The 15,599-nt window shown below is 59.4% G+C and overlaps 1 protein-coding gene across 2 annotated transcripts in view; it reads right to left on the bottom strand.

Annotated features, from left to right (window-relative positions):
* Positions 1 to 15,599, bottom strand: part of RPTOR (regulatory associated protein of MTOR complex 1) — a 329,175-nt gene that overhangs the window by 38,691 nt on the left and 274,885 nt on the right. For both annotated transcript variants that reach the window (XM_039226302.1, XM_039226303.1), the window contains exons 18-21: positions 11,536 to 11,653; positions 10,558 to 10,698; positions 10,063 to 10,221; positions 2,532 to 2,650 (exon numbers count right to left, since the gene is read on the bottom strand). In XM_039226302.1, the coding sequence (XP_039082233.1) occupies positions 2,532 to 2,650; positions 10,063 to 10,221; positions 10,558 to 10,698; positions 11,536 to 11,653 (537 nt within the window). The remainder of the gene's footprint in view (positions 1 to 2,531; positions 2,651 to 10,062; positions 10,222 to 10,557; positions 10,699 to 11,535; positions 11,654 to 15,599) is intronic.

Here is a 15,599-nt window from a genome sequence, read left to right as displayed (position 1 = left end):
TTCCGCAGGGAGGGTGCCGGGAGAGGGCCTCGCCTCTGGGAGATGTCTGTACGCACATCCACAGAGCCCGCGGAGAGATGGACGCCGAGGCGAGGCGCCCCACTGTGGGCTCATTGCACCCTGGCTGGGTGAGAGCGGGCTTGGGGTGAGCACAGCAGCTCCAGGCTCTAAGTGAGGTGCTGGCTGGGAGGGGAGAGTCCCTGTAAGGCGACAGGGTTTTAAAAGATACCGACATTGTCAACGTGGAGCCAGGGTTTGATCAGTTTCCGTGGTACTGTTTTGCATGTGGTTTTTGGGGATCTCAGGCTTCATTCTGTTTCTTGGTCACTCAGGCCTCGGGCTTGTAAGTGAGGTGTTTGGCCGCGAACCTCACAGGCCGGCTTCTCATCATGGCACCTGCTGCACGTGGCCCCGGCAGGCGCAGCGGTGATGCTCCGGCTCCTCGGGGGTCCAGACGCCGGGGGACTATTTCTAGGTGAGTTCACGTGCATATCAATGTTCTCATAGATACTAAATGCAGCGATTATTACACACGACCCCGACACGTGAACGCCTGTCACTTGAAATGTCCCTCTCAGTGCTGTCCCCAAACCACAGATGGCAGGAGGGGACAGCAGTGAGCCTGTCGGTACCAACGCGGTTCCTGAGGCCACCATGCTCTTCTTCGGACTTCTCCGCAGTTGGAAATTTTCCATAATAAAAGCTATAAGCAAAACGCAAACCCCAAGCCTGTGTGGAAAGGGGACATAAATACTTGAAATTGGGCCACAGCTCTTGAGCTCTGTGAGTTCCTGAGCTGGTAGCAATTTCTATATTTGAATACAGAATTCTATGGGGTATTCCGGAGTAATAAGGCTGTTTTGACTCTGATGAATAAAAATCTGGCGTCAGAGTTAAGTATCAAAAATAGGCCCATTTCTCTGTGAACTGAAATGTAATCCCCTTGTTAGTTACTAGCATAGAAAGTAAGACGTTTTTAAAAATTAGATTGAGGACAAGAAAATATTTCCTTCATGTTTATGCTTCCAAACCCTTCAGTGGCAAATGTTTACTCTTGAAAACACACATACACAGACATACACATCCATATATATTTATACACAGACACACACACACACGTATGTTTATACACAGACAACCCCCATATTCATTTATACACACACACACATTTATAGAGACACACACATACCCATATACATTTATACACGCACACACATTTATACACAGACACACACCCATATACATTTATACACAGACACACACACATTTATACACAAACTCCCCCATATACACAGACACACACAGACACACACACCCATGTCCATCCATCCAGAGGCACACAGACACACAGGCACACTCACATGCACACGGGCTGTGCTGTGCCAGTACCGGCTTCAGGAAGTATGGACTCTGGAGGAACCCACTGTGACCTCTGTCCCTCTGTCTGGGTGTACCCGTGGGTGTGCCCGCCATGTGCACACTGGGATGTGTGTGTCTGTCAAGATCAGCACAATAGGTGGAAAGCCACGTGCCACTTGGAAGGCTCCACTAGAGAGCCCTGGCCTAAAGCCATGAGAGGCCCTGTTTCGGTTGCCGGAACCTGCTGGCGTGGCTTTGCCTGGTGGGAGCAATTACACACACGGTGGGTAATTACCTTCAGGTGGGCTGGGGGCACTTCCGGCTCGCAGCTCTGCACCTTACACATAACCCAAAAGGACACTGAGGCACGGGTTCTGTGCTTTGTGTGCATGTGAGAGGTTCCTCAGAGGAATCTATCTGACCCCGAGTTCAGATCTACTGCGCTGAGTTTATAGTTGTGAAATCTCAAGATTAGGCACTGATGTATTTTCAAATAATTCAAGTTGACTTTTGATAAGGTTAAATACATACAAGCCACCAAAAAATAAACTCATATAGGCTGAATATTGGTTTCATCATGACCAAAATAACCCAGGGGGTGGGGAGTGGCTGGAGCAGCTGATGACAGTGAGATAACATCTCAGAGAGATGCATCTCAGAGAGAAAACAAGGCCTCGAGACACCTCTGTGTGTCACAAGCCTTCAGGCAAAGGCAATGACCTCCGCTTCTGTCTTAAGAAACTGGAATCAGAAGAACAAGTTAGACTCAAAGTAAGCAGAGGGAAGAGGGTAATGAGGATGAAAAGAGCTGTCAATAAAATGGAAAATGAAAAACAACAGAGAAATAGGGACAAAGCCGGAAGCCTGTTCTGTGCGGTTCCTTCAGTCCGAGCGGGCGTGAGTGGGCCCACGGCTACTGGGAATGAAAAGGGGGCATCACTACAGACCACGAGGACCTGGACAGGATCGCCAGGGTAACGGCACCCTGTACCTAACTTCCTGGTGCCCCGACACAGCTGAGCAGAAGCAGGACAGCGCCCCAACCGAAGCTACATGTAAGTGGGTTGGGTACACCGTGAGATGCTTGTCCGAGGTCTCTCTGACCGTCTGGAGTTCCCCGTGTGAATGAGGACCAGGAGCTCGGGAGCTTGCTGGGAACACGGCACACGTACCTTGTAGGCGATGCTGTTGAGCACCTTCATGGCCAAGTCGGAAACGTCCGGATAGGGATCCGCAGCCAGATGCAGTAACACTCTCCAAGTCTGAGTGTAAACACTGTTGAAGGAGACCCCTAGGAGAGGGAAAGGGGTGTTTTACTAACAGAGAGCCGTCCCCGCACGCGGCCCCTGAAGACCTAGTAGGTGCCAGAACGGGCACTTTGTAGAGCTGGGGCTGTAGGAGCCTCAGGCTTTGTCATCTGGTTAGGGGCCCACATATACAGGGATCCCACTGGTAATGGGGCTCGATGGCAGGATTTCATTCTGAGGCTGGGTCTTCCTAGGAGGAAAAGCGAGTCAGGAAAGGCCGGCCTTCCTTGAAGCCCCGGCCGACTGGACAGCACTAGCGAGCCCCGAGGACCACTCGATCTCATGCCTGGGTCTCCAGGAGCCATCCTGGCCTACGTGAGCCGCGCCTGTGGGACGGGAGTGCCCTCCCACTCAGGCTGTGCCCCTGCTGTTACACACAGTGTCTTTTGTCCACACAGCACACACGACACCGAGTTCCCGGGAAATCATGAAGGGTGTGTGCGGCGTGACCCGAGCCCTCAGGGTTCTCCCCAGGCAGCCACCGCATCTCCCGGGTGTGTTCCACACGTACGGTCCTGCCTCATGTCTGGGCACCACAGTGGGGGAGACAGGATGTCAGCACGGATGGGGTGCGTCACAGGCACGAAGGAAAGGAATGTCATGGAGGGCCTCACCCAGCGGTCCCCTCAGCCCTACTTGACCCTCATAGTCTCAGCCACAGGCACCACCCCTGGGCATTACAGAGGGGCAGTGAGGCCGAGTGCCGAGAGGATGAAGGACTCAAATGCACGCCTGTCTGATGTTTAGGCCAAAGCCATGTCCACAGCTCTGGTAATGGGCAAATGATTCCTCCTGTCAGGGGTGGGGCTGGGAGGTGAGCCTGGAAGCCTCTATGGACAAGGCACCATGGGCTTTGGAGGGAGGCAGGACCGCTCTCCTGGCAAAAGCCTTCCTAGAGGAAAGTCGGCAAACAACGGACTGGCACCGAGGAGATGGGAGCACAGGGAGCATTTGCGAAATGTCAAGATGGAGACCTGGGCTGTGAACCAGAAAGAACGGGGGGGGGGGGGGCGGCCCAGGGGCCAGGGGCCAGGGCGGGTGGACCGGTGCAGGCCTCGGGGGAGGGGCCGTGGAACTGGGTCAGCACGAGGCGGGGAAGGAGAAAGGCAGCCTCCAGAGAGGAAGCACGTGAGCCAGGGCCGGGAAGGGGAGCGCAGGTGTGGACGCCGCACCCTTGATCGGTGCGGGGGTGGGGCTGGGGGCTGGGCACGGCACGGGTCCTGATCCTGCGGACATGCTGAGATCTCAGGTCACCCGCCCAGCCAGCTCTCGGTGCAGCCCCTCCCGTGCTGGTGAAGGACTCCAATCTCACGAACGCTGGAGGACAGTGTTCCTCCATCACAGAACGGGCTGCACCCAAATGCAAGTTTTTTTTTTAAGTTTATTTGAGAGAGAGAGAGAGCGAGCAAGCGAGCAAGGGAGGGGCAGAGAGAAACACAGAGCCTGATGTGGGGCTGGAACCCACAAATGCGAGATCATGACCTGAGCCGAAATCAAGAGCGGGAGGCCTAGCTGACTGAGCGCCCCAGGCACCCCTGTACCCAACCGTTCGAATCAAAGGCCGACTGGATGAGGCGTAGGGTCCCACGCCGCAGTCCACGCCTGGCATCTGGAGGCGGCTCCTCTTCACACCTGCGGGGGGGGAGCCCCGCCCCTCTCAGGTCAGGATGCTGTGCTGCCCAGGAGGGGAGGTGGCGTCCCTCCGTGCGCGTGGACGGACAGACATGTGAGCTCTGGGGCCTGCTGTGTGCAGCAGCTCACACAGGCCTCGTGGCCCTGGGGAGTCGGGCAGGGGTCCCCTTGGGGACTGGGGTTCCGTACAGATCTGGCCTGTACGAGGCCAGCACTAGTACAGGTGGGCGCGCCGCACACGGAGGAAACGTGGAACGTGGTAGCTGTGACTATTGGTCACCTCACAACATTTTGATTTTTTTTTTTCATCATTGTGGCTCTTGCGGAAGGTTCTGACTCTGATACGACCCTGTTTGTGATTCAGTAGAGGATAAGGAAGTTCTAATTTTTGCCTGGGCTGTTTGGCCACACTGCACGGGTCACTATTTGCTGGTAAAAACCTTAAAACCGGGACAGAGAAGCACCGCGTTCACTCACCCCCGCCCTGGGTTTGGCCACCATGTGTTCTGACACACAGATCGTCCGTCGTCAACGCTGCTGCCAGCCACACGGGAGGCGGCGAGGGCACCGCGGAGGTGCAGCCCACCGGAGCCCGGAGCCACACGGGACGCTCCAGCCGGCCCTCGGCGGCCCGGAGGCTTCCGGGCCGTTAATGGCTCAGAACGGGCACTGTGTCTGGCACCCGCCCAGCTCCCTCCTCATAAGCTCTGAAACCTATTTCCATGTCTAGACTAAAAGTAATAAAGGATCATAACTAATGGCTTTAGGTTTATTTTTCAGAGCAACGGCCACAACTTTCTAAATAGCAGAAGATGTAGGAAAATTTGCTCGGAGCCCCTGGCCAGCTCTGGATCCCAGAGGCCCCGGAGAGCAGCCCGGGGTGAATCCGGGTCTCAGGGTCGCTCACTCTGACGCCCCGAGTGCTGACATGGGTCGTCCAGCAACCGGCACCCAAGACCCGGAGCCACCGCACTCGCCCCTTTCTGACGCGCCCCTCACCCTCGCTAGGGCTCCCCCCGGTGACAGAGCCCCCTGCCCGCCCCCTCCCCGGCCTGCGGAGGCGCGAGCAGTCCAGTCGGAGCACCACCTGGGCCGGTCAGCTGACGCATCCGCATAATCCTGTCAGCGAAGGTCCTCGGCGGCCGGTGTGACACGCTTAACGAGGGCCTTTAATCAAGGGTTTTGCATTAAAAACATAACTGATGCGGTGGCAATGGACGGACACGCGTTCGCTTTCTTGCTGCCATTTCCCGGCGCTCAGAAATCAAACGAACGGGCTGGGAGGCCTCCTGGGGCTGCGGGGGCGCCTCTGGCAACACCCCGGCTCCTCCTCCTGGTCCCTGCGGCCCTGCTTTCTCGGGCCCTCTGCTCTTCCTGCTCAGAGCTCCAGGCTGTGGGGTCGCAGGGGCTGCTGGGGGCTTGCGACGATCTCCCATCGGGACTTGCTGAGGCCGTGGCGACACTGGGGGGAGGGGGAGATGCCACTTCCGGGCCGGTCACAGTGCAGCAGAGACAAGTGGCTCCTGGGCCCTGGTGGGAAGGCAGCTCTGCCCAAGGGGCCTCTTCCTCCGGTGATGTGGGCAGCGCCCGTGTCCCCGACCCTGTCCCTCAGCTCCTCTCTGTTCCCCAAGGGCAGCGGCCAACACCCAGGGGCCGGCGCTCAGCTCGGCAGCGTGACCAACTCAAGTGGCCAGTGTAGGTGAGGCTTAGGGGCAGAGGCCAGAGAGGGGTGTTGTGGGGGGGGGGGGCACCAGTCATGTCTCCTGACCCTTCCCACTCCCACCTCTGAGTGCTCGGATGGGGGGGGGGCTCAGGGCAGGAGGGGCCGGCGGGCAGGCTGGTGCACATGTGAGCAGGAAATGGCAGCTTTATCAAAACTGAGTGATGATGATGGCGACCTCACTCCTGGTGGGTCAGGGGGACAGTGGTGGGCGTGGCTGGAGGGGCTGATGATGCAGGTGGGGGTGTCTGCGGGAGGAAGGTTTTGCGCAGGGAGCTGACAGCGAGTGCGGGATTCATGGAGGCTTCTGCAGGAAGCTGCCATTGGACAAGCCTAGTGAGATCTGAGGGGGGTCTGGGCATGCGGGGAGACAGGCCTGGAGTACGGGGGCTGACAAGGGACCCATGTGGGAGTCAGGCCAGATTGCTGGAGAGCCAGAGGCATGTGGGCTTGCAGAGGTGAGTGCAGCCTCACAGTTGGGCTGGCCAGGTTCAGGTGCGGGAGGTCCGGCCAGGGTCGGCTCCTTCCAGTGGCAGGCAGCAGGCACACTCAGCGGGCAGACCCCCAGGCGGAGTGGGGGGGACCTGGAGGGGCTGGCATTGTGGGAACAGGTGGGAATAAAGGGACGTCCCAGGTTGCCATGGTTTTGAAAACCTCTTCTGCAATATTCAGGGAGAGGTTGGAGAGACTGCGTCCTTTAGTTGAAACAAAAGAAGAAACTGGCTTTAGGCGGGTGGGAGCCGCAAGCGGTGTGACTCGGTCGCTGACGCATCCCGAGTGCGTGGCGGACGGCTGCGATCTCATGGAATATGCATGAGGCGGCTCCTCGGCTCCAGCAGCTTAGAACTTCTCTGGTCAAGTTCCCAAAGATTTAAAGGACGCACAGATAACGCTTTCTGCAGGAGTCAGACTTTGTGAGCAGGAAGGTAGGGGTGACGTGGCTGCAGGCTCCGGGGAGACAGACGGGAGGCAGGGCGGAGGCGGGAGATCCCGGTCTCTCCGTCCGGCATGGCCCCCGAGGAAATGCCGTCCTTCACCCCTTAAGCCGCCTAGGCGGGCTGTCCCAGCCCAGCGCGAAGGACAAGCTGGCGCTCTGCCATCAGAGCCCAGCCCCACATCCAGGCGGGGGTCCAGCCTCGGGCACGTCCGGGCACCAAGTCCGCACCCACCTGAGGAAGCAGCCACAACCCCACGGCCTGAACCTGCTGTCCCCTCCACCGGCACGTGCGGTTTTCCAGACGCTGGAGAAGGGGATGTGCTGCAGACAGCGGGGACCTCCTGGCAGAAGCTCTCAAAGGTCCGTCTGGCTTCAGATGAGCCTGACACACGACGACGCAGGGTTTGTACAAGCTCAGCACCCAGATGCGGCAGCTTTAAAAATTTCTCCTCTTGATGGGTGGCCCCGAGTGTGAGTTCACACCCTTAGACGGGAGTGGGGGGGCCTGCCCACCACCCATACTCAGAAACCCTGCGCACAAACGCGGCCTGGCCCGTTCAGCCGGCTGCTTGTTTTTGTAGGGCTTGCCACCGAAGAATGGTTTTTATACGTTTTAGGTAGTTGGAAAAAAAAACCGAGAGAAAAATAATGTTTTGTGATGTGACTATTTTATGAAACCTGAATTTCAGTTGGAATTTTTAAACGATTTTTAAAAATTTTTAATTTTCTTTTTTTGACAGAGAGACTGCGCACATGTCTGTCTGTGCACATGTGGGGGAGAGGGGCAGACAGAGGGAGAGAGGGTCCCACGTAGGCTCCATGCTCAGCGTGGAGTCCGACACAGGGCCAGATCCCATGACCCTGGGACCGTGACCTGGGTCAAAACCAAGAGTCAGACACTCAACCGATGGAGCCACTCAGGGGCCCCGCAAGTAAAGTTTTATTAGAACGTGGCCAGGCTCATTTGCTCACTTGACACGTGAGGCTACTTTTGTGCCACCACAAAGCTGGAAGCAGACGCTCTCTGTTCTTGGGCAAAAAACGTCTGCCGGCCTCTGACCCGGTGGCGGGAGGGGCACAGCGGCCTGGAGGGTTGGGTGCACTCACAGGAGCTGCACGGGGCCTGGAAAGGGCGGGGATGGGAACACAGTGCCGTGCGGCTCCATTCCTCTAAGCTTTCCCCGTTACCCGTGTTCGTCCGCCCTACATTTATACACAGAGACTCATGCAGACCCAGGTTTTAAAGGAGGCCTGTGGGGACAGCCGGGGCACTTAGCCACCTCGTACAATGTGAATTCTCCCGAAGACCATGTCCTCGGTCACGACAAACAGCCACAGGGACACTCGGGACGCTCTTGCTGGTGAGCCACCAGAACCTACGTTCACGCTGAGCGCCAACCCCGCGCCTTCTAGGCACATGCCAGACGCATGCATCTGCCACGTTGTTTCTGTTCAGATGGGCCATCTAAGCCGGCATTTCTGAGCCAAGTTCTGGGTGGTAGGGGTTGTGTTTGGCAAGAAAGATCACTTTCTGGTTCCTGCCAGCATGGGGGGTGCGATGAGATGGCCACATCGGGGCCCCAACGGGACGCCATGTGGACGGGACCTGCAGGGATTGTGGCCGACGCGGAGTCTGTTTCCAGCACTGGAGCAGACTTGTGCAGTCGACACAGGAGCCATGGCCTCGCCCTTTCAGGTGGCGGCAGAGAGTCAGAAACGCCACTGTCACCACACAACACGGGCGGCGTAAGCACAAGGGCGCTGGGCTCGCCACGGAAATACATGAGGGCTTAGAGCTGACCGCTGATGAGAGCAACCCCAGCCCCACCCCCACGTGAGGGGCTGAAGAGGGCCAGACAAGAAATCACAGAGCGCAAGCCGACGCCAGGAAGCAGGAAACCGGCAAGCGCACGGGCTATTTCTATCCTCAGCGACGGACACGAAAACTAACAATGCGGTAAAGCTAAAGAAAAGAGAGGGAAATACAGATACGAAGTTACTGGAACAAAACGTGAAGACACGATAATGATAAAAACCAACAAAGCCCAAGTTGGGATGTGAAAACCTAAAGAAATTCACAAATGTCTTGTAGGGCCAATCGTGGAAAAGGAGTAAAAGCAGACAAGCAGTAGGAGAAGGAAGAGGGACGCCCCCTCGGAGATGGCGACGGCGGGGGGACAAAGTCACGGGAAGACTGCGGAACTTCATGGAGAGACCAGAGCGTGCAGCTCAAACAGACCTCTCAGGAAAACAGGACGCGCGGCTAACGGGGGGAGAAGCAGCGTGGAGGGCCCGCCTCTGACGGAGGATGGGTCATTAAGCCGCGGTGGACTGAGGGGGACGGAGAGCGGCGTGCACAGCGGGCAGGAGCCACCCGTCGAGGACATGGGCCACAGGACATGGGCCACACGCGGTCTGGAGCCCGTACGGGGCGCCGTGGGCATTTTGGGGGTTCACAGCCAGGACGCGGGTGGACGGGCTCTGGGGCCTCAGCTCTACCTGTGATTCCTGAAGTCGGGAGTGAAACACGCTGGAGGGGTGTGACATTAGTGTCCCCAAGTTTCTACACGTAAAGCATTCCTCGACACGGAGTAAAGCTCCAGCCAAGGCCTGGGAAACCGTCCTGAGTACCGCAGGGAGGGCGGGAGAGGCCCGCCAGGCAGGTTCTGCCCTCACTGCCAGCGCCCCGAAGACAGACAGCTGCCCAGGAGGAAATGTGGTGGATGCCACCTCCCGTGAGGGCGGAAGAGCCTTCTCAGGGGGATGTCACCCTGCCTGTTAGAGGTGTGGTGGCCCTGCTCTGCCCCGGCCGCCACACAGAAGGTGCCTCCAGGGGCAAAATCAACGCGAGGACAGCCACTGGGCCGCGGCGCCGGGCGTGGTGGCAGATGGAAGGTTCTGGCAGCCTCGCCACACAAGGAGCCCAGAATGTAAGCATCGTTAGAGTACAAAGTGGTGGAAACTCCCGGCTGCCCCCAGCACACACTGCTCACCCCCACTCCTCAGCTAACACTTGCCCTCTGCCCACGATGGTCCCAGTGTCCAGGCACCTGGTGGGCGCCGCGCAGGCGGGTGGTGCAGACAGGGGGCCTGGGGAGCGCACTCACCGATGAGGGAGTTGAGGGCGGAGTAGGAGCTGACTCGGCGCATCTTGTCAATGGTCTCGAAGGACAGGATGTACTCCTCGTTCTCGGGGCTGCCCAGGGTGCTGCTGGCGCTGCTGCTGGTGCTCAGGTTCCCGGGTGAGAAGGCCACTGAGCTGCCCGCTGACCAGAGGGGCAGTGCGCGGGTCAGCCTGGGCTCCGGGGACCCGCGCCACCCACACCCCCACCCTCATCTCCTCTAGCTGCGCTGCACCCCCCGTAAGACCTGGGCTCCTGGCAACCGGGGGCACGTGGGCCTCAGGGGGACCTGTGCCTGGCTGCCTGCAAGCGTGTGGGGCCGCTGGGATGAGCACCCCTAGTCAGCTAGCAGATGGGACAGCGGGCACGGGCTCATGGCAGAGAAAGGGACGGGGCGTCTGTGCAAGTGAAGTTTCAGAAAATCAAACCTAGTCCCACCCAGTCCCACCCCGGCCCAGGGGCACAATTCCAGCATCTTACACTCTTCCGTCAGGCTCAGGTTCTGCAAAGATTTGTTCAAGCTTCTGGCGGTGGTGACGGCACGGATGTTCCCATAGGAGCTCACTGAGCGGAGTCTGGGGGTGCACGGGCTGTCCCGCACCGGGGTCAAACTGCCCCCCTCTGGCCGGAAGAAGAAAGAGTTAGTGGTGGGCTTTGGGGCACAATGCACCCCCTCGGCCAGGGGCTGCAGCAGCAGGTGACAGGAGCTACTACCCATGCCAGCGTGAAGACCCCCGGCAGGCCCCCTACTCAGTGAGCCTCTGACACTCGTGTTAGAGTTGGCTGGACACCGGGGGAGGGGAGGGGAGGCATGGGAGAGGTCACCAGGACTGATACCAGACACTCAGGGCAGGACGGGCCACCAGGGCCGCCCTGAGGGCAGCAGCAGGTGCCTGTGGCTCCCTGCGGGTGATGACAGGTAGCGGCTGGCCGCATCGCAGGACCTAACCCCCGCTCCTGCCTCTGGGCCCCCCTCCGGCGCACCAGCTGTTTCCACCGAGCAAGTTCATTTTCATTTCCCTTCCCTGATGTTCTAAAAGCAGTAACGCTCCTGTTATTGATCACGAGCCCTCTTTCCTGCAGAAAAGGCTGTGTTTGGGGGGAGGGGCAGCCCAACATGACGAAGTATAAATCCAGCAAAAAGGACAAATGGGAGAACAGGAGCTGCCTAATGTGACTCACTTAACAGGAAGCCAGAGACAGCTCATCACAGGAAGAGGCGACGTGCTTTTCCACGAGCCCCCACTGCCCACGTTTTGCTATCCTTCAAGATTTCCATGAATTTGATTTCCAACAATGGCAGAGAGGAAGAGTCGGAGGGTCACTGCGGCCCCTCCTGTTGTCCTTTCTATTCTGCTAAATGCCTGGGGTGGCGGGAGTCACAGGGGCTCTGCCACAGTCCTGCCCTGGGGTCCCCGGTGGGCGGGCCGCTCGGGCTCACGCGCTACGCCGCCGTACCTGTGGTCGCTGGAGAAGGCAAGGGGTAGTTCTTCTCCTCCTCCATGAACTGCAAGGCCACGGTGCAGAAGTTGCTTTCATACTGAACGACAAGATGGCTCAGAGCCACCACCAGTTCCTGCCAAGAGCAAGAAGGACAAGGACGCTTACTGGCGGCGGGGAGGGGGCTGCGGAGCAGCGGTGAGGCTGAGTTCATGCCGAGGGCTCGAGTCACCACAGGAAAAAGAAGGGTTAAAACAAACCACTCAGTGCTGGCGGCAGGGAGCGGCCCTCCCAGGGACGCACTCAGGAGAGGCGGGGGAGGCGGGAGCCCCTGGACGGGCAGTGAGGGTGGGGTCCTGAGACGCAAACGTGGGCATGGGCAGGTGTCCCCAGTACACAGGTGTGAATGACCCCCCCCCCGCCCAGGGGAAAGGTGGACGGGCCCCAGACCCCGGGCTGAGGTACGTGCTGATTAGACCCTGCTGCAGGGTGGGCCGTTTGCATCCTGGGCACGTTACAGGAGAGCACATCTGACAAGCCAGAGCACGCTCTTTAATTAAATGTAAAACTTGCAAAGAGAAATTCGTGTCCAGTCCCTAAAAGCCAGGGAAATTCTCCATGATCCTTAGGCCCAACTGCCTGAGGAAATGAGCACAGGGGGCCCCCAGCTCACAGGGGAATCCCTGCGGCCCCGTGTTGGGGGCGTTCTGCCCAGGTGCCCAGCGCCACATGGCATGGACCCTTGGCGCCTGCCCCTTCCTCTCTCCGGTGCTCCCTCTCCCGCCTGGCCCCACACAGCCCTTCGCCTCCTCCTGTCACGTCTGTGCACGACTCCCAAACCCACACCCCTGCACCCCCTCCCCTGAGCTCCCGGCTGGCCTTTCCAGTGCGGGCCAAGCATCTCAGCCTGTGTGCTCCCGCGACCCTGAACTGCGTGTGCCCACAATGCGCTGGCACCCTTTCCCAGTCACCCAGTCCCACTAAGGACTCCTTGGTTCGAGCCCACAGAACTACAGACCCCTGACCCACCTCCCACATGATCTGCCCGAGTCTGACTGCACTGAGCCCCCCTGCGAGCCTGCTCATGCCCACTGCCGACACCCCATCTGGCCCTGGTCTGTGGTGCCTACATGCCTGCCCAAGCCCCCCATAAACTGGAGCACAGCTTCTGTGCAACGGAAAACAAGCCACGCGGGGGTCGCCTGCTGGGCCCCTCCCAGCAGACGCACAGCCTGTGTCCTCAGCGGAGAGCACCGACTTGCCCCTTCACTCTGATGTCCGGCAAGAAAAGCTTGTGCTGGGCCCTGGAACATGAGCTCCCGCTCAAGTCCTGGACCCCTGACGCAGGGGTAGCCATCAAAGGCCCAACACCAAGCGGGCCGCCCCAGCCCAGTGGTTCTGGATCAAGTACATCCTGCTGGGGTGGCGGACACGTAAGGTGGCTGCCACTGGCCACGGGCTCCTGGAGCACGTCTGACCACGAAACACAAAGGTGTGGGCGGTTCTGGCTGGGACGCAGGCCAGCCACACCCTCGGCCTGTGGAAGCAGCTCCCCACAGTCACGGCCGCGCACGGACACCCGCAGCCCAGCCCCTTGGGTCAGCGGCGCTGGTCAGGCCCGCCTTCCTCCCGACCTCCAGCCTTCTGTGCACACGCACAAAACGAGGCCTTGCGCGCCTGGGTCCTGGCCGCGCCCGCCCCTCGTGCCCACCATCCTCGGCCTAGCATGGACCCGTGAAGGAGCCAGCACTCCTGGTCCGGTCCTGCACACTCGACACTGTCTGAGTGTCCCTCGCTCAGCCTGCGGTTCCTTCAGGCTTCTGGCTCAGACGGCCCCCCTGTGCACCCCACCTTCACCCAGGGCTCCCCTCTGTTCCACCTTCACCCCACTTCACCTCCCTCAGGGCACGACCGCCACCTGCCATGTCACACCCATGTCTGTTCAGTCTCCAGCCCACCCCACCTCCGAGTGCAAGCTCTGAACAGCCGGGTTTAGTTCCGTGCCAGATAATCAAGGGCTGGTGCCCAGGGCGCAGCACACAGCAGGTGCTTAAGCAGCATCGACTGAACGAAGCCTTTCCCTCCAGACGCGTCATCATCTTTATCACGTGGTGAAGGACTCAGGGACACCGGGCCTGGGCTCCTGCATTGCCCCAGGGGGAGCCCGCTAACGCTCTGGTTGCGTGGAAGGTGGAACCACGCGTCTTCCTGGGGTTCCCCCCATGGCCTCCGTGTCCTGGCTGCCGCCACGGCATGCGTCCAACAGGACATTCCTGGCTGATGCCTGCTGGCCCGGAGGTCCAGGCTCGGCCCTGTCACCGTGCAACGATGTGACCACCCTGCTGGCTGGGCAGCTCGGCCCTGTCATGTCCACCAGGGACCTGACAGCCCCTGCCGTTTCTCTCAGTGCCACTGAGTCAGACGTGCAGGGAAGGGAGGGGGACGCCTCACACTGCTCCTCTGTGGTCTGTGGTTACTATGTACAAATAAATAAGACTAAAGATGTGAAGGCGGATGATGGCGGGGAAGCTGGGTGTGGGCATGTGGCTGGGTGGTGACACACCCACACCCCTCGCCTGGCCCTTCTGAGTGGGGGCACTGGCCGGCTGGGCACCTGGAGTTTATACTTCACGGACAAGTTCACATCCATGAGATTTGGGAGGCTGATGTGAATCTACTGACCTAGATTTTATCAAGTGAGCTCGCTGAACAAGCCTCCCCTCCGCCATCATGTCGCCTCATCTAGGAGAGGACACTGTCACCACACAAAGTAACTGCATATGGTCTTTTCCGTATTGAACACACGTGACTTTATGAAAACCCCACCGTAAATCCCCACTTCCCGCCTCTGCAGCAAACGGGTGCAACAGTGGCTGGTGGCACGTATTATCAGTGCCTTGGCTGCAGGTCAGAGCTGGCGACCATGACTGGAGCTGTAAGGGGCAGGCGAGCTTGCGGAGGCCGATGCCCACGCCTGGGCTGTGCTCCGGACGCTCGCGGCCCCGGAGCTGCTCCTGGCGGTCCTGCCACGTGACTCTGGACCAGGAGACAAGCCGCCAGCAGCGTCAGGGCCATGCGGACGGTGCAGGTCCCGGCTCTGGGCTGGCACTGCCTCCCTGCACTGCTTTCACTGCCCACCCTGCTTAGGCCACATCCTCTGTGCAGCCACTGCCTTCGTGTCCCTGGACCTCTGCACACACTCTGCCCACCCTACCTGCTCTCCCTGGCCCTCCCCTCCCTGGCTCCCGGCTGCTCAGGCCTCATAATGCAGGGGTGAGCTCCCACCCATGGCAGCCTTCCGGGACAAGGTAGGGCGGGCGTCACCCTGACCTGTTCCAGAGAGCTCCGGCCCCCCCCCCCCCCCACCTTGCGGCCCTGCTCGTCTGCAAGCACTTAGCACAACTGCTGGTCCCCACACGTGCCCCTTGGAGGCTCATCTTCCGCTCTGGGCCTGGGGTGCTGACAGCCCACGTGCTGAGCCTGGGACAGATGAGCATGTCCTCTGCCTCTAGACGAGGCATATTGCTCGGCAGTGGAGGGGGGTGCTCTGCCGTGCCTCTGCGCTCCTGGGAGGCAGCCCCCCCAGCAAGGCGGTCTGCAGAGCACCCTCAGGAGAGACGTGGCTACGCCTGGGGATTCTAGTATCTAGTAAAAAGGGGCAGTGAGCGGATTTCAGACATGAAGGGGACCCCAGGGGCCACCTCGGGGATGTGCTAAAGAACACAGCAGTCCTGGGTCTGTGCAGGCCACTTGCCCGATACTGGCAACTGGCAGAGGTAATGTTTCAATGTTTATTAACGTTCTTTTTTATATTTCAGATTTTTTGGAAATAAAAAAGAAAGCTTTCCTTCTTTAGAAAGGATCTGAATGGACAATTAAAGAAACCACGAATTCGTGGCCCCGATCAGTGGCATCCAAGCGGAGGCAACCTGCCGGGGAAGAAGGAGGTTGGCGGGGCTGCGGGAAATGCACCTCTGATGGAGAGTGTGCGGGCAGTGCAACGGGGCCTGCACCAAGGCACCCGGCCTCCCCTCCCCTGTTCCGTGACCTCAGCCACGCCAGGTGCCATGTGAACGTGGGAC

Source organism: Hyaena hyaena, unplaced genomic scaffold, assembly GCF_003009895.1.
Source record: "Hyaena hyaena isolate Hyena2069 unplaced genomic scaffold, ASM300989v1 scaffold_21, whole genome shotgun sequence".
Lineage (NCBI taxonomy): Eukaryota > Metazoa > Chordata > Mammalia > Carnivora > Hyaenidae > Hyaena > Hyaena hyaena.
The sequence above is the reverse complement of the archived record's forward strand: the minus strand, read 5'-3'. Positions and strand labels throughout refer to the sequence as shown.